General features: G+C 36.6%; 1 protein-coding gene across 1 annotated transcript; it reads left to right on the top strand.

The window, feature by feature from the left end:
- Positions 1-23: 23 nt before the first annotated feature.
- On the top strand, positions 24-12427 carry LOC119598736 (cell division cycle protein 27 homolog). The gene is given in 15 exon segments (XM_037948520.1): positions 24-105; positions 481-1321; positions 1608-1769; positions 4122-4304; positions 4306-4339; positions 4554-4734; positions 6294-6405; positions 6529-6642; positions 7604-7712; positions 7715-7730; positions 7870-7987; positions 8469-8546; positions 8548-8673; positions 8996-9175; positions 11911-12427. Coding segments are annotated over 14 exon segments (2283 nt in total). The 5' UTR covers positions 24-76; the 3' UTR covers positions 11911-12427.
- Positions 12428-12832: the final 405 nt, after the last annotated feature.

Genomic DNA, 12832 nt, shown 5'->3' with positions numbered 1-12832 from the left:
TACCGGTCAGGAAGCCCGTAGAGCATACTCTGTCCTCCACACTCATGGCACACGCACACCGCAGCTCAGGTTTCTTATGGCCAGATGTTGCTATGATCTTGGGAAGTAAGTTATTTGGGCAAGTGTGAGAATCATCTTCTCAGTTATTGAGAGTGAATTACTTATATATACTCTATGCTTTCTAATATCCTTATGTGTCCTTCATTGTGCCAAGGTTTTGTGATCTCTGGAATGAGGAATTACTAATTATATGGGACTAAATTTGTGAGAAGTTAATAAATATGTGATAGTTGTTGACCATGCAGCCAGTTATGAGGAATCATTGTTGAGATAACAAAGTATCTGTTAAGTTTTGAATCTTCCTGTGCAGTTTAAGTACTTGATGTTGAAATCAACTCTTCAGTGGCAAGTGGCAAGAACTAGAACTAAAAGTGATGTTACTAAGAACCAGTGGATTACATTTTGATTTTTGTCTGGCAGGTTGGAGGAGGCAGAGACAGTCCTGACGGGGGGGAGTGTTCTTCATCCCAAGACTGTGGATGAATTAGCAAATGAGTATGGAGATCTAGCATGCTTTGCCTTGCAGCTCTTGGGACTCATATGCGCTAGAACAGAAAGACTGTTAAGAGCAGCAGATGCTTTCAAGAGATCATTGAAGCTCAATCCATTTTTATGGCAGTCATTTGTTGCACTCTGTGATCAGGGGGACAAAATTGATCCCTCAAAAGTTTTCAGGTTGGACTTGTTAGAAACTTTTTCAAATTGTCATGGTAACACGGTGCTAACTTTAGTTAATAGTGCCAATCCTGCAAACAATGTCAGTGTCAACTCGGACTCAGGAGTCACCAATAATATGTTAAATAGTGTATCAGTGAATACCCCCTCTGATGGTGTTCAGCAGACTCACATTCCAACTCCTGTTCAGAACACTCCCAATAATTTATTACCCATTATTAATACACCAGTACAGAGCCTAAGTAATATGAGTACTCCAGTACCCATCTCGTCTCAGAATACTCCTGTGGCTGTAATGGTCACACCTGTGCAGGATAGAGGTGGTGGGGACACTGGTGATGGAGTCTTTCAGGCCCCCAAAAAGAAAAAGTTTGTGAGAATTAAGAGCATGTTGGGAGGACCGTGGTCGGTGAGCCCCATGACCCCCAGCTTTGGGGTACTACCTCTGGATGTTACCAGCCCTGTTGGTGACAATGAGCAGTCACCTCTAAACAGTTCTGTGGCCTTCCTTACGCCTTCACCACTCACCCTTTCCCAGCTAGACACTGAACCAAACACCAAAGTTCCTCCACCAATAAGTAAAAGGGTAAGTCTTCTGTTTTAGCTTAAAATAGTTTTTAAACAGACCTGAGGAGAAAAGTTCTTCAAACTCCATTTTGAGTACAATTCAGTTTTTGATTTGCATTATTCTTAAAAGGTTGTGAAGATGTTCTGTAATGTGCCAATTTATTTGTTTTTCAGAAGTTAATATGCTTTCTTGTTCTGTTTTGGGGGTCTCTGCTGATATATATTTTTTATCATCCATTTTGTGCCCAGGTCAAGTGGAAATGAGTTTTCTTTCTTTTGATCATATATTGACCTTACAATTTCAGATATTATGTAGAACAACAAAAGACTCTCCCCTTGTTTTAAACAAGCCTGCAGTGTTTGCACCAGCTGGGAATAATAGCAACTTCCAAAGCCCCCCAACTGGGCAGCCAAACCCCAATGTTCGCAGATCATCTAGACTCTTTGGCAACAGTAATTCTGTTAAGGTAAGCTTGGGTGTTTCTTGTGGGAAATATTAAATGTATTAGGGTGCCTTATCTTTCTGATTTGCTGGCCTGGGTGAAAAACATTCTCGGGTGATAGGTATAGTAATGACTGACTGCTGCACACACAGAACACGCAGCAGGCAACCAAGTAAGAGTGTAAGCTGAGAACACAGTTGTCTCTCGAATAAGATGGCTTTCTACTGCCCATGCTCTTGCTCTCTCATCTGTGAGATGCCCATCATTGTTTGGTTGAAATGAAGGATTTATTTGATTCTTTTAGGTGTTTTTTATTTTTTATCATATTTTATTAAGTGAAAGTTGAATTTGTTTGAAAAATGGTAGAACATTGGATTATCGGATTAAGAACATGTTGCTAAGGAGACTTGTATTATGCATATTAGGTAAGCATTTAGCTATGTGATACTACATTGTGCGTGTTCTTTGGTATTCAAGTGTCTGATGTTTGGAAGTGTCTTCTTTGTTACTATTTATAATGTTATGGAAAAGTCATTAGTAATTTTATTATGTAAATTGTGGAAAGAATTAGTTCTAATAAGAGTCTGTGTTAGAGTTGTATATTTGTTATTTTTAGTTGTGTTCAGTACAGCCATTTACATACTTCCTTAGGCACCTAGTATGTAATAGCTCACCTCTCCACATTGTTTAGGTGTTAAATTCGTGTTTGTCTAGTGTATACCAAGATATCTGAGTATTATGGTTGGCAGGGGTGTTGAGGTTATTTTTAATATCTGCAATCACTTGGACATAATGAGGCTCTTGAATGCAAAGAGTTGTAAAGACTAGTAATCAATAGAATATCAGTGATGTACACTAGAAAAAAAAAAAACAGGCCACACAAGAGTTGAATGAATCATCATAGAGAAGAACAGGGGTTGGTATTGGGAAGGAAAGCTGTGAGCCAGTTGAGCAGTGTATTATAAAGGACTTTGTGGGATTGTGTGGCGTGTTGTGTATCACACAATTTTATTACATAAAAAAAGAGTTGTTGGCTAATTATCTGGCCTTTGTGGGTCAGTGCAGTGCAGTGATGGTACAAACTTTTGCATTTTCTGCTGTCTCTATTGTGTACATGATATTTAATGAGATGTTATTGTCCTGCCTTCTAAATGTTTTTGTAAATGTTATCTGGTGTTATATTTGTATACTATACTTGCATTATATTTGTATACTATACTTGCATGTCATTTTTTCTTGGAATTTTGTTCAGGGACAGTTGAAGTATTCGTAATTACTGTAGATAGTCCCTATAAAAAAAATTGTTTTGAGACAAGTCCTGAATGAAAGTTCAGAAAAGAAAAGAAAATATTGGGTGTTTAATTTGTCAAGATCTATTTGATTGCTTATTGTACATAGTGGAGTGGAGCAGTATCATTCTGTGTTTTTAATTCTGTCTGGGCTCTGTAGGAGTGATGGAGTGTGGGTGTATGAGTAGAGTCTGAGAGCGAATAGTGTTGATGACAATGAGGATGTTATGTTGCTGTTGCATGCTTTCTGTGGGGGGATGACTGGGTTAAGGATGTCCGTATCTGATCCAGGAGTCAGGAGGGGAAATGGTTGTCCAGTTAATGTTTGGGAGATTGACATTCCCTGGATTCCAGATAAGGAGAGATGTGTCTAAGTAATTTCTGTTGAAGTGGGTAGTCTATAGTAAGGACTGACTTATATTTAGAAATCTGAAATTTGATGGAGCAAGTCCATGAATTATCATTAAAGATTGTTATATGAAAATAATGTCAGTGCTTTACTGTTTACACCCCATCATGACTTGACTCATCTTTTAATTCTCTCACAGAAATAAAAGAAAAATGCTCACTCATGTAATAATTCACTCACTTTTGCTTGCTCTCTCCATACAAGCCATCTTCAAGTCCACTCTTTGAAGCCTTCTTCCTTCTCTCTTGAGCAGAGGCAAGAAATACTGCAATAGCCATTCTCAGTGTTTACATGGAGATTAATCAACACACATTAGTGTTATTGGAAATACTTGATGCTCATTAAGACTATGTTGAATATTGTAGGAAGTATATGATAATTTGCTCATGTGATAAGCCTTTCAGCAGTGAGAGACTAGGAGAGAGAGAATTGTGTTACATTGTATTTATAACTATCAAGTAATGATGTTTATATAATGTTCATCTCCCCGGGAGCTGATCAGTCATTAATATTTCAGGTGTATCTTTATAGTAACACCAGTATTAGCATTTTTCGTATCATGAGATTGCAATCAGTTAGTCAAAAGTAGTAGGGAAAAGGGCCCAATATAAGTGACCCATGAAATGACAAGATTAAGATCTTATGTGCAGTTTGACAAAAGCTTCATTATGTTTTCAGGAAAACAACAAAAGCCGCTTTGTAGCACCAAAGTCTCCTGCTAGGAAAGCAAAAACTAGATCCTCCAAAAGTCAGTCCAGCTTGTCAGAGTTAAATGAGAAGAACAAGAGCGAGAACCAGACATCATTTTCGCCGTCAGACAAACCACTTTTGGAGAAGCCAACCACTCCACAGAATCTCGCCACAACAAGCACACGCAATACAGAAACAGTCTGCTGGTATGTTTGAAATATGCTGTGATGAATGCTAAAGTAGTGTTATTAATGTTTATTGATTTTGTAAAGCAGGAATTTAGGGATGCAAATTTGTATATATCAATTGATAATGATTGTTTATAAGTGATGAATAGTATGATCTAAGATTATTGCTTTTGTGCCAGTATTAAAAGTAATGTTGATTACATTTTATCTGATTAAATTCTATTTAAAACAGAGGGCTTGATGGCACTTCTTCGGGATATGGGTGCAGCTTATCAACAGTTAGCACAATACAACTGTGCCCGTGCTATAGAGCTACTTACTGCTCTCCCCACGCAACACTACCGCACTGGCGGGGTCTTGTCACACATTGGCAAGGCACACTTTGAAATGAACAATTATCAACAGGCAGTAAAGTAAGTATGAACACAATCATGTCTAGGCTTATAAGACATTGCTGTCTCACAGAAATATTTGCTTAATTGTCCATGTTAGATAGATATTTGCTGAAAAAATAAGCATATTAACCCACAAGGATGTTGTGACAAGCCAAGCTCCAATGTTGGATGGCAATCACCCATGCCTCATTTAGTCATTGAGTAGTAACAGCCCTCAAAAGAATTTTTTGCTTTATAAAAAGGTATAAAAAAATACCACAACCAAAAGTGTAGAAAACTGGGTAAATATGTTAATTTTTCAATTGACCCCCGGTTTGCTCAGATGACTGACATGGAAAACCTTTTGTTATTAAGTTAAGAAATAGTGCTGTATTAATTTGTTTATTTATGTATACAAGTCTGAAAGATTAGTAGTATATATTCTTGTATGTTTTCTTATTTATTTCTTTCTTTTGATGAACTATGACTTAACCCATTCGCCCCGGAATTTTTCGCTCGTCGCTCAACCCCGCTCACGGTAATAGTTGCCAGCCGGTGGGCCGCCGCAACGGGATTTTTTCTGGAGCGGCGCGGCGGCGCAAAGACCATCATATAATTTTTGCAGGAATCTATCCATAGATTTATTATGAAAGTTGGGTTTTTTTATAAGGGTAGGTAGAAACTGTACTTTTCTCATAGTTTTTTCTAGGCATCTATTCGCCTTTGTATTGAGGAGATATACTGAATCGCTTCCAAGTTCTCTATACTATCAGATGACATCAACACTTTGATGCTAAAAGTTAGTGTTGTTTTTGCACGAGATGTAAAAGTATGGACTTAGCCGTTTTTTTTTTCAAACTTTCAAATGAAGCAGAGCAGCAAGCCAAATATCATTTTGATACTCAGAAGTAGTGCATTGTCCATATAATGTTTTTTATCATTTCATTCAACAGAAAAGGAAGAAAAGCAAAAGTGAATGTAGCTTCACTTTGATGTTCAAAAATAGCTTTGTATTGATATGTGATGTCACACTGTGTAAGTTTAGTTTTTTTTTTCTTTAGTACAAGACTTGTAAGAGAGAATATACCTTCATACCTTCCATGGCTGCGATCGTTCTGCTGGAATGAGCCTTTGACTGACCTTTTATTCACATGACTAACCAATCAGATCATGCCATGTGACCTGATGCACCAATCAAAGCAATTACTAGTTTCCAGCCAGTCAGGTCAAGGTACATCATAATCATGCAATCTAGTGTGAACAAATCACATGGTTACAAGTCATAAATAATTACAACAATTACATATGTCATAAATTACATACGTCACATAATTATCAACCAGTCAAATAAGACTAGTAACAGAGCCAAGTATTAGGTTGAAAAAAATAATAAACTGTCAGTCTATGGTCAGTCATCAAGGCAAAAATACGTGCCCAAAAGTTACGGGGCCCATAGATGCCATGGCAAGATTACATGCCAAACATGTTGGCGTCCATTGAGAGCATGGCAAGAATAGATGCCAAACGGGGCGAATGGGTTAAGAGACTGAAAAGAAAAAACTGATTTTTTTAAATGTATATTTTTTTGTGTATTGCAGATATTTCAGTGAAGTTAGAGAAAGAGAACCACACCGACTGGATATTATGGAATATTATAGTACAGCGCTATGGCACTTGCAGAAAGAAGTTCAGCTATCAGCACTTGCTCAGGTAAAATTTTTATTATTGTGATGTATCTGTATGTGTCTTCTATCTCTTTTTAGAGAGTATTTTTCTTCATATCAAGAATTTTAATAAGAAGAGTGTAAAATTATCCATCGTAATTCTTAAAAGGATCTGATAGAGGAAGACCGGGAATGTCCCCAAGCCTGGTGTACGACTGGGAACTGCTTCTCTCTCCAGAAGGAGCATGAAGCTGCAATTAGGTTTTTCTCAAGAGCCATTCAGGTGAGCAGTTACAATTAACCCACATTCATGATAAGTGAACTATTTAGTGAAGTTTTGGGAGGCTGGGTATATTAGTACAAATTGTTCTCTGCCTGGACAATTATCCAGCTCACAGCCAAGCTCATCAACTGTCATCATAGCAAAACTGGAAATAGTTTATGATGTGAGTAGTTCTGCTGTGAATGGATTAAAGCAAATTGATTTGGATTTAGTGAACAGTAACTTTTGTTTTTGTTGCTATTTCTGTATTCCTTTAATTTTATATTTTGGTAGAAGTTTAGTCTCAGTTTCTGTCAAAGGAGACAAACTAATTTTTATCCAATAGCTTTCTATCCATATTGATATTTGACCTTTAAAGAGTGTGTTCAAATTCAAGTTTTAAGTGTTCCTATAGCATCTCTTGAAGAATGAATGAAAGCTAGACTAAATATATGGATATTATTTTTTTGGGTGTAGTATTTCCCATTTTGTATTAGTTTCAGATACAATGACTTTTCCTTTTCCATTATTGCAGTTTACCTTGTGTTAGCAGTTGTATTTACTTATTACTTGAATATCAGAATTACATAGAAATAAGTGTCTTATGTTATTTTATTTATATCCAAGGGAATTAGAACATTATGATGGTCAGCAAGCTCTTCCTAATCTTTATGTACAATAGATCCTGTGATGCACACATGATTGATATATATTTGATCTGACATGGAACCAGTAGTGTAACATATGAGTCTCAGATTTGTCATGCTAGTAGTTCAAGTCAGTGGCAGTGGCAGTGGCACCATACAAAACAGCATCAGGGTGCAAGTAAGAGTCAGCTGATTAGGGGGAAGTCAGATGATCTCTGTGCTTTTGTCTTGTACCATAAGCAATATATTAGGTAATAGGGCTAAAAGAGGAGCTATTTCTCCTCAATGTTTTTTTAATGATTGCATTAAGATCTCCATTTTTTATTCCCTCTTAGGTTGATCCAAACTTTGCATATGCCTACACTTTGTTGGGCCATGAGCACATAGCAACAGAAGAGTTGGACAAGGCTTTGAGTTGCTACAGAAGTGCTGTCAGAATAGATCCACGCACTACAATGCATGGTGAGTTTGTCACAGTTATTATGTTGCCTGCATTTTAAGATTGACTTTAGGATTATTTTATAAGGATCATGAAGTCTATGAGGGTTTGATGATACATTTTAATGCACAAATTTTAATGTTCTTATTTCTTAATCCATAGGTATGGTATTGGTTTAGTATTGTTCAAGCAAGAAAGGTTTGCTCAAGCAGAGTCTCATTTCAAGAAAGCACTTGGTATTCACCCGCACAGTTCTGTTCTCATGTGCCATGTGGCTGTGGAAAGTAACTTTTCCCTATTTGTTTTTCTCTTTTAGAATCAGCCTTTTCATCCTCCCCCTCCTCTTCTTTATCATCCTCATTCTCTTCTTTTTCTTTGTATTTCCTCATCCTCTTATTATCATCCTCTTCCTCTGTCTCCTTTTCCTTTCTCTTTCATCTCCTCCTCCTCCTTTTTCCCTTGTCCTCCTCCCCATCTCGTCTTTTTCCTTCTCTTCCTCCTCATCTTCATCCTTCTTTGCTTTTTCTTCCTCTTATTGTCATCCTTCTTTGCTTTCTTTTCTTGTTCTTATTCTTATTCCTCCTCCTTCCTCCTCCTCCATCACTGATGTATTTATAGAACTTTTTTTCTTGCATTCATGAGCACCAAGAATGAAAAATATTGATTGTACTATGTGATGCAGGGAAGCCAGTAAGCTGACTAGCATTCAGAATGACTGAAGAGCATAAAAGATTAAGATGTTTCTCTTTCCCTTTCCCTAGGTGGAGCATGCCCTTCAGAAGAGTAGTGCAGCACTTGCGACGCTGAACCGTGCACTAGCTGTAGAACCCCGCACATCCACTTTGTAAATATCACAGAGCATCTATCTTGCACGCAACAGATCACCATCAAGAAGCCCTCGCAGAGCTAAATCAGCTTAAGGAGATAGTTCCTAAAGAGTCTAATGTCTATTTCCTGCTAGGGAAGGTAAGAAGGAAGTTTCATAGTAGTATTAGGTAGCAGAAATGGTCCAAGAAGTAGATTAAAGTTCTGTAGAAAAAAGGAGGGAATAATTGGGCTTTTGGATATTAATGTTAGATATTTGCATTTCACACTGTTATTCAGAGACCATGTGAGTGAAGTGTTTTATGTAGGAATATCATCCTGGTAAAGTTTGATTATACTATTTATGATTATTATTAGCATTATGTATTTACATTGAAACAAAAATTCATTGTCATTTTTGTGCTTGTAGACTTGTTCGATATATCCTCTTTTGCCATCTTACTAAGGCAACATACCCCCACAGGTGCACAAAAAAATTGGCCAGACCCACCTCGCATTAATGAATTTCTCATGGGCCATGGACCTTGATCCCAAAGGTGCCAATAATCAGTTCAAGGAAGCCATCGACCCAGCCATAACCGTTTCCCTGTGGACGATGAGGACACCACCAATAATAACCCACATGATAATGGTGGGTTCCTAAGTCTGTATCTATTGTTGTTTTCTTCTAACTTATAAGAGAATTAGATATTAGTGGATTGATTAAGGGGAGGAGATGACTGCAGGAGGAAGAGGAATAGAGTCAGGGTGTGAAGGAGGGGAATGGAGTCAAACAGAAAAAATTACCTGCTTTATTATTTCTACACTGAATATCCTGATGTGAAAAGGGAAGGAAGTGTAATAGAAGTCATTATAGGGAAGAGATCAAAAGGCATTGTTCTTTTCTTTGATTGTGACATCCTTTCTATAAGACTAGAAAGACACTAAGTTTCATTATAGATATGAGGAGTCATTTATATTAACAAAAGAAACATCCAGTTCCATCTTACAAATTTTAGAGACTCTTACAGGCCTTTAAGAACTGAAAAGTTAACAGAATCTGGTGTTTTGGGGAAAACACATTTTTGACGCTAACTATATTGTTCTTATTGTAAATTTTAATGGTATTTTATGTTGAAGGTTCATTCATTGCTAGATTTGGCTGTTGTATGAGATTTGTATTTACAAATAGAGATATGTATATTTTTTTTTTCTATACATGTCATAGTAATTTTAAAGTTCTTACCCAAATATAACCTGAGAGCTGGGCTAAAACACCAAAGTCACCAGGTTGTGTATAGCAGTTTCCCAGCAGGAATATGCCAGTGGATATGGTGGTTAACTCATTATACCCAGATATCAATACTAAGTAGATGGTCATGTCTTTGGGTAGGTGTCAGAGGTGTGTTGATGCTTTATGTTGCTTCAAGATGGATTAAAAAGTGCAGAAGCATGCTGGAATTCAACAATCCAAGTTTGTCTGAAAAGTCATTTATCATACACTCGTAAATATAGCCATCAGAAAGAGGAATGCACTTCATACAGTAACTGAAATAACAGAACTAACATTGTCCGACCTCACTAATAACTGCTGGTGCAGAATGGCCCCGTACATTGCCCAACTCTTTGACTTAGGTGGCATGGGTTCATAACTGCAAACATTGCCATTAATATATATGGGATTACCCTTTTCATTAAAGGGCATGCTTTTGCGTCGGTTGTTTTACTTGTCATAATTTTTTAGTCAAATGATGTGATCTTGACTAGTGATCAAGAAAAATATGAGAAATTTAATCCTTTGATGAAAGGATGGCAAGAATACATGCCATGTCCATTGTGTTTTCTTGTTTATTGATTGTCTTTACAGAAAGATGGCTCCAAAAGTACTTAAGGGGGTCAATTATTAGTCTTGTGTAGCTCACCTGTTTACCCTTTTCCTGGAGTTTGGAAAGATTATTATTATTATTGTTGTTTTTATTTTTATTATTTATTATTATTATTATTATTATTATTATTATTATTATTATTATTATTATTATTATTATTATCATTATCATTATACATATATATTTTTGTTTCTTTTTCTTTTCTTTTCTTTTTTTTTCTTTTCTTTTCTTCTTTTTCCTTTTCTTTTTCTTTGCTTTTTCTTTTTCTTTTCTTTTCTTTTACCTGTTTCCGATGTGTACAAGTGTCATAACATACCCCTTGGAATATGGCTGCACACGTGGTGATGTGCCAGAGCGCATAGAGCAGGAAGTTCCGTTACATGTAGCGGACTCCCACGCCCAGTGTCTGGACATTGCTAGAAATCACCAGAGTTTATGATACTCAGATTTCTGATACCTGTTGGCATAGGGTTAATTAATCTATTATTAATTGATTTATTACTAATTTTTTGCTATTAGTATTGTTAATAACATTATGATATAATCTCAATGTCAACAATAATGATATCATAGAATATTAATAAGCTTAAAAGAATATTTTTCCAAAAAAATTAAGGAAAGGGGAAATCAGGTGAGGACATGTAGGCTTGTTAACCCTTTAACGCCGGTCTGAATAATTCACTGAGAGTAGTTAAAATCCAGTGATATCTGGCAACGGCCCGACAGTGGGCGCGGGAGTCTGCTGCGAGAAGCCGAACGTCCCGCTCCACTCGCTCTGGCGCGTCGCCGCACGTGCCCGCTTACCCTGCCGAGAGACCCGTTTTTTTCACGTGTATACACGTGACCCGGCGAGAACGGGTTAAATTGGCTCCTTGGTGGCTGAGCACTTGTGGAGAAATCTATGTGCAAACAAATTTCACAAAAGAAAATGATAGAGATAGTAGTTTATCCAGCACTATTGGTCAAAAGAAATTAAGCATTGCTTTCTGTGGCAGTAGTATACTTACCTCAAGATGTCAGAATAAATTACTCAATTATATATATGTTATTTATATGCAGTTCTTGCTCACAGGTGGTGTATTCTTTTTTTTCTATCATATAACAAGATCTAGTTAAGGTCATTGACAAAAAATTGTGGACAGTATAGAAGTAAATAACTACATCAAGACTATGTTGAGATTTAAATGTGCATTAGACCGTTATCATAGGGATAAAACATCAGAAAGTGATGATGGTGACAGAAATTTTTGTTAAATACTTTTAAGTATTCCATGTTATTCATAAGACTGGCAATTAGCATTTTTATTGTTTTTTTTTTCATATTGTGGCTTGAATTGAGATGTGATTGAGAACATACCTGGGAGAAAAAAATGGTTGCCAATATCAGAAGTATTTAATGATATGCTATTAACATTATTCATTTCCAAATAATTGTATAGATGACACTTCTCTTGCATTAACTGGAGTTTAAAATTCTGGGAAAACATTTAACATGTTTGCTCTTCCTTTGCAGGCAGTGAAGCTAGCTCTTTGGCTCCAGCAGAATCATCCCAGGAATCACTCATACTAGAAACCACAGCAATTACCAAACATGGAGAGTTTAAGTGATGACAGCTTATAATAATGGCATTTTTAGGCATCAGATATTCTATACAAGTTTTGAAGTGTTGTAAAAAGGATTGATGATTTTCGTATGTTAGAAAGGATGCTGTAAAGAAAAAGTTATATAAATCATTTTGCCATTGTATATCTGTTAGAATGAAAAGAATACTTATTAAAAAGTAATATAGGCAAAAGATTGGAATATTTATAAGGAACTATAAGCTAAGAACAGTGAAATATCTGCTACAGTTTTAGTGCCTGGTTTATGAGGGTATCAGAACCAGTAAGATTTCAATAAGCTTGCAGTAGTCATGTCATTAGAGGAGGTGTAATTAGCATTCATCATACAGACTTGTAAATGTGTGAAAAAGTCAGTATGTTCTTCCAAATATATATTTTTCTTAGTTGGGTTTCAAGAAACAGAAAAAGAGAAATTTTTGTTTAACCCTTACTGATGGGTCATGTGTATACCCATCATAACAAACGTGTGTGGTCTACGGGGTAGCTACACGCGTAGGCAGGAGGTTCCACTACATGTAGTGGACTCCCGCAGCCAGCCGCTGGATGTTGCCAAAATCACCAGAGTTTATGATGCAGAGAGATTTCTGATACCCGTTACTGAGGGTTAATGAAGGGTTCTCATTGGAAACTGTATGTGTTACTCAGATGTGAATTCTTTTTGTTTCTTTACTAAATTTCTTTACTCAAACAAAACAAATGGATGGCTTTTAAGTTTCTGGCCTTTTACTACTAGTCAGCACAATATAGGTTTACATGAGATGGCAGGTAAATGAATCTTATATTCTAAAGACTAGAATGTACTCGAAGGAAGA

Source organism: Penaeus monodon, chromosome 41 (assembly GCF_015228065.2).
Source record: "Penaeus monodon isolate SGIC_2016 chromosome 41, NSTDA_Pmon_1, whole genome shotgun sequence".
Lineage (NCBI taxonomy): Eukaryota > Metazoa > Arthropoda > Malacostraca > Decapoda > Penaeidae > Penaeus > Penaeus monodon.
The sequence above is the reverse complement of the archived record's forward strand: the minus strand, read 5'-3'. Positions and strand labels throughout refer to the sequence as shown.